The sequence below is a fragment of the Dermochelys coriacea genome, chromosome 4 (assembly GCF_009764565.3).
Source record: "Dermochelys coriacea isolate rDerCor1 chromosome 4, rDerCor1.pri.v4, whole genome shotgun sequence".
Lineage (NCBI taxonomy): Eukaryota > Metazoa > Chordata > Testudines > Dermochelyidae > Dermochelys > Dermochelys coriacea.
Window position 1 is genome coordinate 100,517,603 of NC_050071.1, and position 19,978 is coordinate 100,537,580.

The 19,978-nt window shown below is 41.9% G+C and overlaps 1 protein-coding gene across 4 annotated transcripts in view; it reads right to left on the bottom strand.

Annotated features, from left to right (window-relative positions):
- Positions 1-19,978, bottom strand: part of WDR19 (WD repeat domain 19) — a 111,374-nt gene that overhangs the window by 39,671 nt on the left and 51,725 nt on the right. For all 4 annotated transcript variants that reach the window (XM_038401074.2, XM_038401073.2, XM_038401078.2 and 1 more), the window contains exons 15-18: positions 14,306-14,455; positions 13,439-13,586; positions 4,658-4,862; positions 3,890-4,049 (exon numbers count right to left, since the gene is read on the bottom strand). In XM_038401074.2, coding sequence (XP_038257002.1) covers positions 3,890-4,049; positions 4,658-4,862; positions 13,439-13,586; positions 14,306-14,455 — 663 coding nt within the window. The remainder of the gene's footprint in view (positions 1-3,889; positions 4,050-4,657; positions 4,863-13,438; positions 13,587-14,305; positions 14,456-19,978) is intronic.

Below are 19,978 nucleotides of genomic sequence, written 5' to 3' on the forward strand. Positions count from 1 at the left end.
CCAATATCATATTCCTCCTGGAGGCATTCTGCACCAAAAATTAAAAATTCTGCACCAAAATTTAAAAATTCTGCACACATTTTAAAATTCTGCAAAATTCTGCAGATTTTATGTGTCAAATAACACTACATCATTGCACTAATTTCAATTATTTGGGAAATCTATTTCAAAATACCTGTCAGCAAGTATGTCTGTAACAATACAAACACACAAAATTTTCCCCAGGAATAGAGTTAAAGAAACACCTATGACTACCCAGATCCTGTGTCTCTGCCCCCTTCCTCCCCCCCACCCCCAACCCAGAGCCCAGCCAGGGGGCCAGGCACCCACAACCCCTCCCCCCCAGAGCACAGCCATGCCTGCCCCCACAGCCAATACACCTGAACCCTCTCTCCCCCAGAGCCCAGCTGCGGGGCCCCCATGGGCCAGATAACTGCATCCCCTCCCCTTCAGAGCCCAGCCACAGGACCCCTATTGCCCAGATACCCACACCCGCCCAGAGCCCAGCCGTGGTCCTCCAAGGCCTGACACCCACCCCTTCCCCCCACAGAGCCAGGGATCCAGAGGGAGAAACAGCCTGATGATCAGTCCCAGGCTTGCATGGAGTTTTCTGTGCACCGCCCTCTCCTTGCCTCAGGGCATGCTGGGAACTGCAGCTGCCAGGTACCTTCTAGCTTCTGCCCCCTCCCCCCAGCAGTGTCTTATGTGTGAGCTGGGCTCTGCTGGTCTAGCAGCACTGCTGCCCATTTCTGTAGGGGAAAGGAAATTCTGCATTGCGCAATGGTGCAGAATTCCCCCAGGAGTAAATATCAGCCATTTGCAATAGAACAGTCTAACATTTCCTATTTTAATATGCATTTTTAAGATACACTATTGCAAATTATTGATCTTAGTTACAATGTAACAATTATGAACATTTCTCAAAAACTAATAAAAATGCTTCATTCTGAATGTCTTGATTGTCTCTGTAAAATCTATACTGTATGAGTAGACACGTTGTTGTAACTATATTATGTATATTTGAACAGTATAGAAACTGAATGGAAAAAAGAAAAGAGAGAAAGGAATGAGGAAAATGAACTAACATAAAAGTGCTCCAATTTTTTGCTTTGTTTTCTTCAAATGTATATTACTATGTATACATATATTGTTTTATTAATTTTGGATAAAAAAAACACATTAATGCAACATATTAAGGTTACCTACTTGAACACAAAAAAAACTAGAAATGCAAAAGTTTAGTTTCTAAAAGTAATACAAACTCCCACACATTACACACACTATAAATATTACTTGTACATTTACAAATCTAGTAATCAAATCAAAATTATTATATACCATTTACATACAGAATGTGCAAAAGCAAAACATCAACAAAGCAGTGAAAAGTAGTAAACAGAACACATGGACAAAAAATAAAATGATGACACTAATGTTATACATGTTATATTAAGAAAACCAAACAGAAAAATTATAAAGTAAGGTTTTGAACTAAAGCCTTTATAATGGCTCTGAACCGTGAGGTGGACAAATTAACAACAAATATGACAACCAGGAGCAACCTTCATGACAACACATACACAATCCAGTTGCCAAATTCTGATTTTAGTTACACCATTGTCAATCCAGAGAGACTCCATTTATTTCAGTAGTTACTCCAAATGAGATCAGAACATAGCCTTAAGATTTTGAAATATGAGGAGAAAGCAGAAGCAACTGCAAAATTTCTTGGTGGGCTCACAAAATCTTTAAAAGCTCCTGTAGCTCACCTTAAAAAAAAAAAATGTAATAGAAATTTTAGTATTTAAACAGTGTTGGGAATTGTCTATGTTAGAGACAAAGGTCAAAAGAATTTGGTAATTTCTAACACTTCCAAAATGTGTAACTCACAGGTGCTTTGCAAATAGTGCCATTTCAACCATATCAAAGTTTCAAAATCGGCGTTGTCCTGTCTTCTGTTTATTTCTAGAAACATAATACCGTGTTCTCCTTTCTCAGGAACTGTCAGAACCCAGAGGGTGACCCATAGATCTTGTGTTACGAGGAGTAAATAACACATTTTTAAAAATTACACAAAAACATAAGAAATGCCACAGTGAGTCAGACCAATGATCCATCTATCCCAATAACCTGTCTTCCGACAGTGGCCAATGCCAGGGGCTTCAGAGGGAATGAACAGAACAGGTAATCATCAAGTGATCCTTCCCCTGTTGCCCATTCCCAGCTTCCGGCAAACAGAGGTAAGGGACACCATTCTGATTAATAACCATTCATGGACCTATGGTGATGGTGGTCCATGAACTTGTCTAGTCCTTTTTTGAACCCTGTTATAGTCTTGGCCTTCACAACATCCTCTGGCAAAGAGTTCCACAGGCTGACTGTGTGTTGTGTGAAGAAATACTTTTTTGTTTGTTTTAAACCTGTTGCTGCCTATTAATTTCATTTGGTGACCCCTAGTTCTTGTGTTATGAGAAGGAGTAAATTACACTTCCTTATTTACTTTCTCCACACCACTAATGATTTTATAGCCCTCTATCATATACCTCCTTAGTCATCCCCTTTCCAAGATGAAAAGTCCTAGTTTTTTTAATCTCTCCTCATATGGAAGCTGTTCCATCCCCCTAATAGTTTTTGTTGCTCTTTTCTGAACCTTATCCAATTCCAATACATCTTTTTTGAGATGGGGCGACCAGATCTGCACACAATATTCAAGATGTGGGCATACCATAGATTTATATCGAGTCAATATGATATTTTCTATCTTCTTATCTAATCCTTTCCTAATGATTCCTAACAGTCTGTTATCTATTTTGACTTCTGCTGCACATTGAACAGATGTTTTCAGAAAACTATCCACAATGACACCAAGATCTCTTTCATGAGTGGTAACCGATAATTTAGACACCAGCATGTTATATGTGTAGTTGGGAGGGATTATGTTTTCTAACGTGCATTACTCTGCATTTATCAACATTGAATTTCATCTGCCATTTTGTTGCCAAGTCACCCAGTTTTGCGAGATCCCCTTGTAACTCTTTGCAGTCTGCTTTGGACTTAACTACCTTGAATAGTTTTGTATCATCTGCAAATTTTGCCACCTCATTGTTTATCCCCTTTTCAAGATCATTTATGAATATGTTGAATCGTATGGGTCCCAGTACAGACCCTTGTGGGGGACACCACTATTTACCTCTCTCCAATATGAAAACTGACCATTTATTCCTATCCTTTGTTTTCCATCTTTTAACCATGTACTGATCCATGAGAGCATCTTCCCTCTTATCTCATGACAGCTTACTTTGCTTAAGAGCCTTTGGTGAGGGACCTTGTCAAAGGCTTTCTGAAAAATCTAAGTACACTATATCCCCTAGATCACCCTTGTCCACATGCTTGTTGACCCCTCAAAAGAATTCTAGTACACTGGTGAGGCATGATTTCTCTTTACAAAACCACGTTGACTCTTCCCCAACAAATTGAGTTAGGGTTATCAGCCTGTAATTGCCAGGATCACCCCTGGAGCCTTTTAAAAAAATTGGCGTCACATTAGCTATCCTCCAGTCATCTGGTACACAAGCTGATTTAAATGATAGGTTACATACCACAGTATATGTACATGTAGTACTACAGTGCTGAATGCAAATAAACTAATTAAGGAGGGATTCCAGTAAGCATCTAACACATTCTGGAATATGCAAGCTACCTAGAGATGGCTTTGGTTTCTCCTCAATACGTACTCTTCTTCTCCCGCTAAGACACTGACACCACTAAAATAATTCTTCTTCAATATAAACACACAACACCAGAATTCCAGCAATCTTAAAAGTGCATTTTAATCTTAATCTTTCATATATTTTTACAAAAATGTTTGGTAATTATTTTTAAATGTTACCTTTATTTGCTCTAGTGACATCACCATCCCAACATTTCCAATCGTCCGATAAACGCGTACTGCAAACTCCAATTCCATGTGATGTAGGCAAGCTCTGGCCAGCTCATTCCAACCAGATTGATCATTCAGAAGTTTGCAAACCTCCCATGCTTCAGAAAACCTATGCAGGGTGAAAAACAAAACTAAAACAAACAGTTGCATTCAATGTGTATTTTATTAGAACATTTTCTTTTAAACCTCAAAAACTAGTTAACCTCAAAGCAGAGGGAAACTGGGGACTGACTAATTTCTAGGTTTGGGGGCAACTGCTAGGAGGCCTGTGACAGGAAAAAAAAAGGGCCACATGAAAACACCGGCCTGCAGCTTATACCAAATTGCCCCACTTTTCTCCTTCAGAAAAATACTTTATTTCCCTGGTTTACTTCTCACTTTGCACTACACCCTCCCATTTTACTGTTTTTTGCTCCCTTAGAATGGAGGGAATGGGTTGCATGCATTTTCAGCCAGTATTGGGGCAGAAGCTACCATGCAGCCCAGAATAGGTCTTGAATAAATTACTGTAGCTCTTACTTTATAGTAAGAAAAAGCATCATTGGGTCATTTGTTACTTGGCTACCCAGACAGACTAAGCACTTATACGGAATGATGGTTCAATATAACTTTATCAATATTCAGCAAGAGATTTTTAGAACACCAATGTATGCTGTACTGTGTGCTTCAATCACAGAAGGAAATGATTAACCCAATATAATTAAAAAGCAGACCTACCTTTTCAGCATTAAAGTCTGAGTAAGTATTTGTTTCAGCTCATTAAATCCGGTGTCTTTCAAAATGCCAAGGAAACTATGAGTACTAAGATAGATATTGTTTGTTTTCCCACTTTGAGTCTGACAAGTTAATTCTCCGTTATACAAAAGCAATGGTTTGTGGGAAAAGGGAACTTTGGTGCCACCTGCCAAAATAACCTTGGACCCTGTATTAGGAGATCAGAAAAAAAAAATGTTATTTAAAATGCTCCTACATTATGACATGTTTAGCAACCATTTACAGTTGTAAACAGTTAAGAACGTAAGAGTGAAGGAATCTTATTCTGAAAATCCCAATAGTTTTGTTCTTTTATCCTTTGGCATAGCAGCAGCACTACACCTGGACCAGTCCGATTAATTCAAGGTCTCCTGTTTGACATTCATTATTTACTGTACATACCAAGTGTAAAAGTATATACCAAAAAAGAATTTGAAGAGCAACTAGCAAAAGACACAAGTAACAGCAATTTTTTTTAAAGTACATCAGAAACAGGAAGCCTGCCAAACAATCAGTGGATGACAGAGGTGCCAAAGGAGCACTCAAGAAAGACAAAAAACAAAGTTACAAGTCTTCACTGCAGAGGATGTGAGGGAGATTCCCACACCTGAGCCATTCTTGTTAAGTGAGGAACTGAGGAACTGTCCCAGACTGAAATGTCAATAGAGGAGGTTTTCGAACAAACTGATAAATTAAACAGTAATAAATCACTAGGATCAGCCAGTATTCACCCAAAAGTTATGAAGGAACTCAAAAATATGAAATTGCAGAACTACTAACTATGGTGTGTAACCTATCATTTAAATCAGCCTCTGTAACAGATGACTGGAGGATAGCTAAAGCAATGCCAATTTTTAAAAAAGGCTCCTAGCAATTACAGGCTGTAATCCTAACTTCAGTACCAGGCAAATTGGTTGAAACTATAGTAAAGAACAGAATTATCAGATACATAGATTAACAAAATATTTTGCAGAAGAGTCATCATAGCTTTTGTAAAGGAAAATCATGCCTCACCAATCTATTAGGATTCTTTGAGGGTGTCAACAAGCGTGCTGACAAGGGTGATCCAGTATATATAGTATACTTGGATTTTCAGAAAGCCTTTATCTAGGTCCCAAACCTTAAGCTCTTAAGCTCCTTTAAGCAAAATAATCGGTCATGGGATAAGAGGTAAGGTCCTCTCATGAATCAGTAACTGGTTAGATACAGGAAACAAAATGTAGGAATGGTCTATTTTCACAGTGGAGTGGGGTAAATAGTGGGGTCCCTGAAAGAACTGTATGGGGACCTGTGCTGCTCAACATATTCATAAATGATCTGGAAAAGTGGGTAAACAGTGATGTGGCACAATTTGCAGACAATACAAAATTTCTCAACATAGTTAAGTCCAAAGCTGACTGTGAAGAGTTAAAAAGGGATCTCATTAATCCAGGTGACTGGAAAATGGCATATGAAATTCAATGTTGATAAGTGCGAAGTAGTGCACATTGAAAAACACTCAATTCTACACACAAAATGATGGGGTCTAAATTAGCTGTTACCACTCAAGAAAGAGATCTTGGTATTACAGTAGATAGTTCTCTGAAAACGTCCGCTCAATGGTGCAGTGGCAGTCAAAAAAGCTAACCGAACGTTAGGAACCATTATGAAAGGGATAGATAGTAACCCTCAGTGGAATACAAATAGGGATTACATGCACACCATGGGTCTGGAGTGGAGAATTAGAAAGTGGTGGAAAGAGGTGGGTGCAAAGATGCAGATGAAAGAGGTAAGTGGAGGATAGCCATGCCCGGAGGAGGCATCCGTTACTGAGACCTTCACCAAGGCATAATATGCAGCAAAGATGTGTACTGAATTCCACGTGGCTGCTCTACATATATCCCAAAGCAGTACACTGTGGAGGCAGGCCACGGCTAAAACCTGGGCTCTCACAGAATGGCCTACATCCCTGAGGATAATGGGAGGCCAGATAATTGATATCATAGTGTAATGCACCCCAAAATCCACTTGGAGATTAGCTGTGTAGAGATTGCCTGCCTCTTAACAGTTTCATCTATTGCAACAATCAATCTGGGGGTTTTCCTGATTGGTCATGGCCTCTGTAGGTAGAAGGCCAAGGCCCCACAGATATGGAGGTAGTGGAGTTGCAGTTCCTCTTCAGAGTCCTGTGGTTTCAGGAAGAAAGCAGGTAAGTGAATGGATTGATTTTCGTGAAACTGGGAAATGACCACTGGCAAAAATTTGGGATGCAGGTGTAAGGAGACTTTATCTTTATAGAAAATCATGAAAGGAGGGTTTGCCATCATGGCCCCAAGTTCACTGACCCTTCTTGCAGAAATGACAGCAATGAGGAAGGCGATCTTCAAGGAGAGGGACATAGAACATGATGCCAGCAGTTGAAAGGGCAGTTTTGTTAGTATGGATAAAACCAGGTTGAGGTCCCACTGGGGAGTGATGGGTTGTACAGGTGGGAAGGTTCTAATGAGGCCTTTCCAAAACCTAGCAGTCAGTGGTGAGTAAAGACAGTGTTCCTCCACATGGGGCTGAAAGACGCTAATTGCTGTTAGGTGGACCTTAAGAGAGCTGAGGCCAAGCCCTGATGCCTTCAAGGTCAGTAGGTAGTCCCGGAGGTGGGGAATCCCCATTCCTTCTGGGGAAAGTCCCTTGCACTCTGCCCAGGAGGAGAAGCATTTCCACTTGGCTCGATAACAAATCCTAGGGGATTCCCTCCAGATGCTGGAGAGGATGTTTTGCATGTCTTATGAATACACTCCTTCTAGAGAATACGCCCATCCAAATACCCTGCTCTGAGGAGAAATGCGTGTGGATTGGGATGGTTGATGTTGCTGTTGTGCTGCATCAGGAGATCGGGGAAAGCCGGGATGGGAATTGGTGGACAGGTAGACATACAAAGGAGGTTGGGAAACCAAAACTGTCTGGGCCAGGAGGGGGTGATCAGGATGACTGTTGCTCTGTCTTGTCTGATCTTGTGTAGTACTCATGGTAGGAGTTAGAGAGGAGGGAAGGTGTAATTGAGTTGGTCCAACCAGGAGAGGATGAGAGCATCGCTTTGAGAGCGGTGCCTCGGACCTCCTCTGGAGCAATATATGCTATTCACTGGGGATGCGAAGAGGTCTCTGGTCAGAGTTCTCCACTTGTCAAAGATGTCCTATACCATGGTATCATGAAATTCCCAATGGTGATCAATCATGAACTGTGTACTGAGCAAGTCTGCAATCAAGTTGTGTGCCCCTGGGAGATAGGCCGCAGATAAGATGATCTGGTGGGTGATGCACCAGTTCCAAAGGGTGACTGCTTCGGAGCACAGAGTCATCAACCTCGTGCCCCCGTTTGTTGCAAAGAGTTGTAGTGTTGTCCAATGGGAATGGATGAGCAGGAGAAAGGCCTGACATGCTGTCCTTATAGCTCAGAGCTCCAGAATATTGATGTGCATTCTGGACACCCAAAGAGTCCATGTTTCCTGTATCATGTGTTCACCCATGTGCGCTCCCCAGCCTAGGAGGGATATGTCAGTGATAACTGTCTTGTGGAGGGGAGCGAGGGTGGGAAGGGAACCCTTACGTGTTCCCTCTACCAGTGGAGGGACGAGATTACCGCGCGTTTGTGTGGTGGAAAGCACTGTGAGCATGAGGTCCACAGCATGATGGTTGGGTGAGTAAACCAACTGGAGCCACATCCGGAGGCAGTGAAGATGGAGATTTATGTGCATGACGCCATGTGTCCCAGGAAGGATAGGAAAGTCCTGGCTGTGACTGAAGGACTGTTGACTACATGAATTATGAGTTCTTTCAGGGTCTGGAACTTGTCCCATGGTAGGTAGGCTGATGCACAGACTGAGTTGATAGTGACCCCTATAAAGTCTAGGTATTGCATGGGATTTAAGGTTGATTTTTGGCATTGATATTGACCAAGGGAGAACAAAGGAGGATAAACAACATGGACGTTAAAACCTGGGCTTCATGTCTGGACCGTGCTGCCAGAAGCCAGTCATTGAGATATGGAAATACGAGGAACCCATAAGTCCTGATTTGGGTTGCTACAATGGAGAAAACCTTGGTGAAGAGCTGTGGTAAATCCACACAATTTATTAATACATTTAGCACAGTCACAAACACCCCAACTCAGTAAGGTAGATAGAGATACTACAGAATGTACATTTGCACATCCACAAGCAGTATCAAAAGAAAGAAAAAACAAAAACTTTACTTACCAGAAAGTATTGAAAGCTCAGTCTTCCCCCTCCCCACGCTCCACATGTCCTAGAGACCATGGCCTATATCCTGTACTCTGCCAGGCTAACAGTCTCTGGACCTTTAATATGTGATTTCTAAGCCAATAGGAAATGAAAAGTCACTGAGGCTTTGACCAGCAGCTAACACGTTCCTATAAAAATCTGGGGGGAGCATGGGCTGTTATATCAGTGACAAGGGAAAAATGAGAGAAAACATGGGTGGAAATCAAATCAGTGTCTTGCATGTCTGTATGCTAAAGTAAGTAGTATGAGGTATAAGCAGGAAGAACTTGAAATGCTAGTTAATAAACACAACTATGACATAGTTAGCACCACAGAGACCTGATGGGATAATACGCATGGGAAAAAAGGGAGGTGGTGTTGCCTTATATATTAAAAATGTATACACTTGGACTGAGGTTGAGCTGGAAATAGGAGATGGACTTATTGAAAGTCTCTGGATAAGAACAAAAGGGGTAAAAAACAAGGGTGATGTCATGTAGGACTCTACTACAGACCATGTTATCAAGAAGACGACGTGGATGAACCTTTTTTTAAACTACTAACAAAATCATCCAAAGCACAGGAAGTGCTGGTGGTGGGGCACTTTAACTACCCAGACATTTGTTGGGAAAAATAATATGGCAGGGCACAGATTATCCAACAAATTCTTGGAATGTATTGGAGGCAATTTTTTATTTCAGAAGGTGGAGAAAACTACTAAGGGAGAGGATGTTCTAGATTTGATTTTGACAAATAGGGAGGAACTGGTTGAGAATTTGGAAGTGGAAGCGATCATGACATGGTAGAGTTCATGATTCTAAGGAATGGTAGGAGGGAAAACAGCACAATAAAAATAATGGATTTCAAGAAGGATGACTTTAGCAAACTCAGGGAGTGGCAGGTAAGAGCCCATGGGAAACAAGTCTAGGGGGAAAACAGTTCAACAGAGTTGTCAGTTTTTTAAAGAGACATTATGGGCACAAGCTCAATCTATCCCATTGTGTAGGAAAGACAGGAAGTATGGCGAGAGACAACCCTCTCTTAACCAGGAAATCTTTAATGATCTGAAACTCAAAAAAAGCCTACAAAAAATGGAAACTAGGTCAAATTACAAAGCATGAATATAAACAAACAGGGACAAAATTAGAAAGGCCGAGGCACAAAATGAGATTAAACAAGCTAGAGACATAAACGGTAACAAAAAACATACTACAGATACATTAGAAGCAAGAGAAAGAACAAGATCAAGGTAGGCTCATTACTCAATGAGGGAGGAAAAATGACAACAGAAAATGTGGAAATGGCAGAAGTGCTAAATTACATTTGTGTTTCAGTTTTCACCAAAGAAATTTAGAAGCAACTGGACATCTAACATAGTTAATGCCAGTGTAAATGAGGTAGGATCAGAGGTTAAAATAGGGAAAGAACAAGGTAAAAATTAGTTAGACAAGTTTGATGTCTTCAAGTTACCAGGGCCTGATGAAATATATTCTAGAATACTCAAGGAGCTGATCGAGCAGATATCTGAGCCATTAGCAATTATTTTCGAGAAGTCATGAAAGATGGGAGAGATTCCAGAGGACTGAAAAAAGGGCAAATATAGTGCCAATCTATAAAGAGAGAAATAAGAAAGACAACCTGGGGAATTACACACCAGTCATCTTAACTTCAGTACCTGGAAAGACAATGGATCAAATAACTGAACAATCAATTTGGAAACACCTAGAAGATAATAAGGTGATAAGTAACCATCAGCATGAATTTGTCAAGAACAAATTGTGTCAAATCAACCTAACAGATTTCTTTAACAGGGTAACAAGCCTTGTGGATATGGGGGAAGTGGTAGATGTGATATTTCTTCACTTTAGTGAGGCTTTTGATATGGTCTCACATGACCTTCTCATAAACAAACTAGGGAAATACTACCTCGATGGAGTTACTATAAGGTGGGTGCATAACTGTTTGGAAAACCGTTCCCAAAGAGTAATCAGTGGTTCAGTGTCGAGCTGGAAGGGCATAACGAGTGAGGTCCCGTGGGGATCAGTTCTGGCAGGACATCAACCATACAATGGAGCATATCAGTTTGATCCTCCAGTAGCCTCAGCACTGCATCCTGCCTCCTCTCATCATGCTGCCACCACCTTTCCTCTTGATCCTGCCATCTCTCCTGTTGCTCCTGCTTCCTGTCCTCATGTTCAATTTGTGCTTTCCTGGACTCTGCCATTATCACCGTAGCCTGGTCAGCCATGAAACTGGTTTTCAAAGCTTCTCTGATGCACAGCGTGCCCAGCTGTACTCTTCTAACCACCCTGGTGTCTGGCTGCTTGTAATCAGCGGCCAGGCAATTTGCCTCAACTTCCCACCCCGCCATAAATGTCTCCCCCTTACTCTCACAGATATTGTGGAGCATGCAGCAAGCAGTAATAACAATGGGAATATTGGTTTCGCGGAGGTCTGAGTCAGTAAACTGCGCCAACTCGCTTTTACACGCCCAAATGCACATTCTACCACCATTTTGCATTTGCTCAGCCTATAGTTGAACAGCTCCTGACTACTATCCAGGGTGCCTGTGTATGGCTTCATGAGCCATGGCGTTAAGGGGTAGGCTGGGTCTCCAAGGATAATGATAGGCATTTCAACATCTCCAATGATTATTTTCTGGTCTGGACAGTAAGTCCCTTGCTGCAGCTGTTCATACAGACCAGAGTTCCTGAAGATGTGAGTGTCACGTACCTTTCCCGGCCATCCCACCTTGATGTTGATGAAACGTTCCTTGTGATCCACTAGTGCTCGCAGCACCATTGAAAAGTACCCTTTTCAGTTTATGTACTAGATGCCTTGGTGGTCCGGTCCCAAGATATCTATTGCCCCACCACAGTTAGGGAATCCCACTGCAGCAAAGCCATCCACTATGACCTGCACATTTCCCAGAGTCACTACCCTTGATAGCATCAGCTCACTTATTGCATTTGCTACTTGGATCACAGCAGCCCTCACAGTAGATTTGCCCACTCCAAATTGATTCCCGACTGACTGGTAGCTGTCTGGCGTTGCAAGCTTCCAGAGGGCTATCGCCACTCGCTTGTGAACTGTGAGGACTGCTCTCATTTTGGTATTCTTGCGCTTCAGGGCAGGGGAAAGCAAGTCACAAAGTTTCATGAAAGTGCCCTTACGCATCCGAAAGTTTCACAGCCACTGGGAATCATCCCAGACCTGCAACACTATGCGGTCCCACCAGTCTGTGCTTGTTTCCCGGGCCCAGAATTGGCGTTCCATGGAATGAACCTGCCCCATTGCCACCAGGATGGCCAAACTTCCGGGGCTCATGCTTTGAGAGAAGTCTGTGTCCATGTCCTCATCGCTCTCGTTGCTGCGCTGCCATTGCCTCCTCACCCGCTTTGGCAGGTTCTGGTTCTGCTGCACGAGGTGTTTACAATGCTCATAACTGCCATAGTGATCTGAGCGGGCTCCATGCTTGCCGTGGTATGGCGTCTGTGGGAGAGCAGAGTTGCAGGGGAAGCAGTGATTGGATGATTTTTTTTTTTTTTTTTCAGTTTTGCAGACCTACTGCACTGTCTGCTGCCAGGACACAATAGCTGAGCAGGCTGCATGCTTGCTGGGGTATGGCCAGACAAGAGCAGCCGAACAGAGTTGCAGCGGAAGCAGCCCTGCGAGACCACCAGGAGAGCAGAGTGCCAGCGGAAGTGGTCATTCAGTGACGACTATGGTTTGCAGACCTACTGCACCGTCTGCTGAAAGCAGTATGGCGCCCACACCATAGGCGTGAAACGATTGTCTGCCGTTGCTTTCACGGAGGGGGGGGCGACTGATGACATGTATCCAAAACCACCTGTTTTTGTCCCATCAGGCATTGGGAGCTTACCCCAGAATTCCAATGGGCGGTGGAGACTGCGGGAACTGTGGGATAGCTACCCACAGTGCAATGCTCCGAAGGTCGACGCTAACCTCGGTAGTGTGGACGCACTCTGCCGACTTAATGCGCTTAGAGCATTAGTGCGGGGACACACACAATCGACTGTATAAAATCGCTTTCTAAAAAATTGACTTCTATAAATTCAACCTAATTTCGTCGTGTAGACATACCCTTAGTTGAGAACCACTGCACTAGATGACCTAGATTAAAATTCTGCTTAAAACTGAAATGAGTTTTGGGATCCAGTTCCCTGCAGACATTTCCCACAAATATTCAACACAACGGGCAGGCTAAAGGTCATGGACTAGAGTAGTAGGAAATCTGCAGGTTAGGATTGAAATGCCTTGTGAGAGCTGTGTGGAGAAACTTGCATAGTATTTGCCTGCTCTGTGGTGGCCAATACTTACCAGTAGCAGTACTATTATTCACATGCAGCAAATTCACATGAAAATACAAATTAAAAGGCAATATTTAATATTATTGTCTAACATGTTCTTACTTTAATTGCCATGAAATGTCAGATAGCTATTAAGATTAACTAAAGTATTTACAGTACCTTGTATGGTATCCTTATGGAAGACATAAGTATATACTTTATCATCATCGTAAGCAGCAAATACACCTTTATCTATTGGCCAGTTTTCCCACAGAATGCCTTTAATGGTTGGTGGAAAATTTGGGATCTCATGAACACCATCATTTACCTACAAAAAATAGTAATGTAAAATTATTTAGTAAGCAGAAAGCCAATGAGACACATTGAATAGTGTGATCAGTTCTGGTCACCCATCTCAAAAAAGATGTAAAAGGAATAAGTGGTCCAGAACTGGAAGATGAAAATGACTGGAGGACGTTAAAAGACTTTTATATGGGTAGAAACTGGGAATAGTAGAATTATTTAGTTTAGAGAGAAGATGAATAATGAATGTTACTAAGAAGGTAAATTGGGTTCTCCTCATTTGCCTTTCTTATAATACAAGAACAAGGGGACACAGTGAAGTACATTTATAACTAATACAAATATTTTTAATACACAACACACATTTGCCTGTGGAACTCTCTGCTTCAGATGTTGAGTCCAAGAACATAACAGGCTTAAAAATAAGACATTAACATGGATAATGAGAAAATACACAGTAACACTAGATAAGATAAAGTAATTATAAACAGTACGTAAACCAACTGCCTGGGGTTAAGAAGAAATTTTGTCCATGAGCAAGCTTGGTCTGATCTGGTGTGGAGATTCTATGTCCCTATATTATTGCTAGGCTATTCCCTCTGCCACCTCACTTTTTTTTTGGGTGGCAAATCAATCCAATTGGCACATGTTTCTTTATGCTGTGATAAAACACACCATGAGTAGAAATAACTTAGAGAACTCTGCTTGTAAGTAAAGTGGAATGAATATCCTGAATTGACTTACTGGGTAATACACAAAGCCATCACTTTTGTCATCAATGAAAACCAATCTGGTTCCATTGGGGTCTGGAAAGATTTTTCTCACACTGACAGGATGCCGATATTCATTCACATATTGCCAGTCTTCAATATAGAAATAGTGAATAACACCTGTCTAATAATAAATAATAGAACAATCAGAATACTGGTACTATACAAGTAATTACACCCAACCCTCGCTAGAACACGGGATTTGGGATCCATGCGCGGTACAGCGTTAACACAGGGACCGCATTATAGCGGGACCACGTTAAAATGAATTGCAATTAAAGTAATTAAATTTGGGATCCATGGCCACGATGACGTTATATGCGAATCTGCACTATATAGACATGTGTTCTAGCAAGGGTCCAGTGTATAATATAAACAATGTTGAGGTAATTCTTTTTGATGGAGTCACTCTAATGTTGCTCCGTTTTGGTTCTCCTATCTTGGAGTGCTAAGCGTGAGGAGTATTTAAGGAAGAGCATTTGCAGTGTCTTTGGCCTTCTTTTCCCCATTGGAAACTGCTCTGGGGGGGACGACAGGAGAATCTAGGGCATTTTTGAGGCAACCTTGATTCCTGTGTGAATGTGTTCCCCTGGTTGCCAAGGAGGCAAAAGTACTCTTCAATATACTCTGGTAGAACAGAGGAGCAGAAAAAACACTATCTCTGGTCCTTTGGCTGAGCATTCTCCCGACGCAGCCCTGTAGCAAGGGAAAGCTGCAAAATCAGCTCAAAGAAATTTACCCCCCTTTCAAATATTTAGAATTCTGAGCCAAATTGATTAAAAACCATCTAAAAGTGGAATATGAGTTTAGAAAAAGTGTTGGAGAAAAAATGAGAGATTTCCCTGTGCCTGTGGTCTGCAGACAAAGGTCTGCTACATTCTATACGGTTCTGGAAGCAGAGAGAACTGGATGGCTCTCTAGAGCAAGGTTTCTCAAACTTCATTGCACCATGACCCCCCCCGACAACAAAAATTACTACACGATCCCAGGAAAGGGAATCGAAGCCCCAGCACCCCAGGCTGGGGAGCCAAAGCCCAAGCCCTGCCATCCTGGCGGATGGCAAAGCTTGAGGACTTCAGCCCTGGCAGGTGAAGCTCAGATTTTGCCTTCAGCCTCAGCAAGTCTAACACCAGCCCAAGCAACCCCTTTAAAACGGGGTCCTGACCCACTCTGGAGTCCTAACCCACAGTTTGAGAAAAGCTGCTCTAGAGAGAAGGGCTTAGCATGTAGTATCCAGAGCTATCAAATTTGTCTCTGTCTCCATATAGCAAGTGTAACGCTCTTAAAATCTGTGCACCTACCTTAGAAAAAAAGTGAATTAGTTAGTTATTTAATTAACGCTATATTTTAATATGGAGAAATCTTTTAGGATTCTTTCCATTTTCCTCTTATAGGTACAGAAGATATTTTAAAAATCAAACAAAATAGCCAATTGTAAAACTCTTACACAACCCATTGTTCAGCTGTGAATTCAGTATCTTATATTAAATCAGTAACATCTTAGAAAAAATAATTTAAAAAAATGAAATAACCAAAAAGCCCAAAAATTAATTGCAAAAATCACTAATGAGTTTTTAACTATGTTACTTAGCCAATGATGGTGTTGGAGACTGAAATGCTACCTTTCCTTTGGAAACCCCGCATATCATCCTATGTAGAGTAATTAAGGGCTCAATCCTTTGAAGTACTTTGTGCCCTGAACTTCCATTGAAATCAGTAGCAGTGGAAGGTATTCAAAACCCCACAGAAAGTGATCATCATATCAAGAGTTTGAGCCCATGGGATACTGAAGCTCTAACATCTCACTCGAAAGGTCTTTTACAGGGCAACAGAACGTTCTACTGAACCATTAACTGGCCAAAAGGTTGTACATTTTCAAAACTTTTTCTTTGATAAAATGAACAAGAAAATTATTTACTTTATGGTTTACAGTGGAAATAATATCACTACTATAAAATAAAGGAATAGAAGCTCTTCTGACAGTTTTAAAATGTACTAACAACTGCGCATGATGTTTTAAAAGAAAGTTATATAAATGTCAGAAACAACTTGACTCAGAGAGACATGTTGCAGTTTTACTGTCTTAAACCTTGTCTACAGTCTTGCAAAAATTCCAACTGTGGCTGACACTAGGGTTTTTGAACCAGCAGATAAGATTTGAGGAAAGAAAAAAAAGGTTTCTGAAATGAGTGCATATTCTACATGAGAACATAAGAATGGCCATACTGGGTCAGACCATAGGTCCATCCAGCCCACTACGCTGTCTACCAACAGTGGCCAATACCAGGTGTCCCAGCAAAAGTGAACCTAACAGGTAATGATCAAGTGATCTCTCTCCTGTCATCCATCTCCACCCTCTGACAAACAGAGGGTAGGGACACCATTCCTTACCCATCCTGGCTAATAGCCATTAATGGACTGAATCTCCATGAATTTATCCAGTTCTCTTTTAAACCCTGTTATAGTCCTAGCCTTCACAACCTCTTCAGGCAAGGAGTTTCACAGGTTGACTGTGCGCTACGTGAAGAAGACCTTCCTTTATTTGTTTTAAACCTGCTGCCCATTAATTTTATTTGGTGGCCCCCAGTTCTTATATTATGGGAACAAGTAAATAACTTTTCCTTATTCACTTTCTCCACACCACTCGTGATTTTATATACCTCTATCATATCCACACCTTAGTCTCCTTTTTTCCAAGCTGAAAAGTCCTAGCCTCTTTAATCTCTCCTCATATGGGACTCATTCCATATGAGTTCTAGTTAGTTATATGGTTAAGACTTCTTCTTGGAAGACAAGTATATCATCTCTGTGCTGCTGCTATTCTAAAATGAAGTTTAACCCCAGATGCACAACATCTGCTATTACGATGATGAGCTACAGCCACACAGCAAGAGTATAGTACATAAATTAAAAAAATACCAGTGGATAAAAATCCAAATCTAATCATTCTTGATGACTTCAGAATAATCTTCTAAAGAAAACAATTCATACAACTGCCAGACAATGTTTCTTTCTACTGCTTGTAAATTCTCTCATCTCTCTTCCTGATCATCTTGGTTATTCTAGTTTCTAGGCTTCTGTTCAAAAACTTACATTAAAAATTGTGAGGAAGTTGTGGGTTGTGCCAACACGTCCTTTGTTTTTCATATACCTGATGCCAGCCCAGATAATGATGTGTGACTGTTTATCACTTCATTTATTTTCCAAAGGTGCTTCTTCTGTTCCTTACCCTCCACCAATGATGTCAGCCTTCACACACTGTATGTCCACTAACAATGTTCTCAAAACTCCAACATATGAAATGCATTTCATGAGCTTGTCCTCAAAGCCACTATCCTCTCTTAATTCAAATCCCTCTGATAAAAGAGATTTTTCAGCTGCTCTATTCTGTGTAAATGTAGTGGGGCAGTCACTCCGCTCCAGTTAAGAAGGGACTAAAAGCAGCCAAGGGAAGCTGGTTGGGTGGCCATACCCAATTAGGGTCCAGCTGACCCTGATAAAAGGGCAGACTGAGGGAGTGAGAGGACACTCTTGCTCCAGCTGAGGAGCAGAGAGGACAGGTTGCCTGGGAGAGCAAGCAGGGTACCTGAGGCAGATCAGGGTGGGGAAAGGCAGGCAGAGCTTAGGAGCTCTGGCCTGGTGAGTCCCCAGGATGAGGCCTTGCTAAAGGGCAGGGGAAATACTAGGGCTGCAGGGAGGCAGCTGGGGCTGGAAAGGCAGCAGGTTGAAACCCCCTTGCTGATGAGTGGCCACTTCAGACTGCAGTTTGCCCTGAGGGAAGGGACTAAATGAGGACTGGCAGTGGGTCATTGAGGCAAGGTGGGATGAGGGGATTGGGGTTCCCTGGGTAGGGGAGACCCAGAGTGTGGGGACACTGCTGAGGGGAAGCACTCCAAGGTAAGGGGCACCGGAGTCCGGGAGGAACACGGGGGCTGAAGTGTGATAAGTGGTGGAGAGCAGGATGAAGCAGGCACCGGTAGGAAGACACCAGCCTGCAGGAGGCACTCCGAAGCTGAAACTGAGCTAATTCCCAGACAACCAGCAGGAGGTGCCACGGGGGTGAGTGCCTACCATACTACAGTAAGGAATACAGCATTAAGAACATTGCCCTGCCATCACTAGCTGAAGCAAGGGAGGAATCAAAATTAAACTTATTTAAATTAGTAAAAATTGGAGTGGTAACAGTGAATCCTAATGTTAAGATGCATATAAATGTATAACTGTTTATAGTTATAAGGGTTTAATAACTAAGAAAGACAGTTTTAAGTGGTTACAGCCAGGGATAACAAGATGGTGGTAACAGGTAATCACAGCCAGAAAAAATGGTGGTCTTGGACCAATTTGGCCTATAGCAAACAGGCAGGCTGCAGTGAGATAAAGGTCACTACAAAACTTGAAGGGAGGGGTCAGTTGAGCATGGCACAGGTTTTCAACCACGTCCAGCATTGATTGATCGATGCATTTAGCAGCTGTGATTGGGTTACAAGAACAGACCAATCAGAGTAGGCTTAAAGATGACTGGAGGATAGGTATGCTAACAAGAAGGACTGAGGAAGTAACCAATCAGAATAGGCCAAAAAGCGTGTATAAGGCGGAAAGCTGAGATGCTTGAGTGTATGTGTTGGTCACTGTCAGAGACGTTGGAATGAGAGAGCAGAAGGAAGAGAGTTTGTCAGCAGGAGAAGTCAGAAGAAGCAGGAAGAGAACTGAAATCACTAAAGAAGGGAAGACTAGAGCTAGGGAGTTGTTGTGGCAGACCAAGCAATCACGCAGAGGTGTAACGTCGACAGAAGGGACAGAACCAGAGACCTCTAGAGCTTAGTGCATGAGCCTCTACCGAATGAGCTAAAAGACAACTAGCTGTTAGCTAAGGCTGTAGAGCAGACTCATTTTATCTCTCTCTCTATGAGACCTCGGTGCTACTAAATGGGACAAAACACCACACCCAGGAGGTGTGTGGGTTACAGAGTCAGTAGCAGAAAAGCAAATACAGCAGCAGCAGCTAAGAAGTAGCTGTGATAGAACAGAAGGACCATTTGATGGATCTGAGGGAAAGAAGACTGTGGAAAAGTAAGCATGATGACCATGGTATAAGGAGAAAATAGGATACATGAATCTGTATGCCTGAGATAATAAAGTTGGATGTTTGTTTGTGTATGTATATTTGTTACTATGTATACAGTTTTAATATTTAAGTAAGAACTTGCTGTCAGCATCCTACATATGAATGATCACTTGCATGTAGAATGTAACCACTTAAATATATTTCCAGTTGGATGGTACTACAGTATTGGGTACTTTGATGTGTATACTTTTGCTAACAGAATTCGTGTTTTGTTTTGTTTATATATGCTTTTAAGATTTATTGTATCAGAGAACACTGATACATTAAATAAAGAATATTTTTGTTTTCAAAACTCACGCCTGAGTGTCAATCCTTTGAGTGGATAGCTGTATCTGTGTACTCCCAAAGGTCAACAGAGTTAGCCTGTTCTGGGGAGTTTTCCAAAGGTCAGAGGGAAAAACCTCTGGTGAAACCTTGGCAATTCCTTTAGGGTGGCTCACCTCCTTTCTCCTACCAAAACCAGACAAATTGAGAACTGATTTACTGAGGTAGGCAAGCCACTGCAGGGAGTCTGATTTTTGG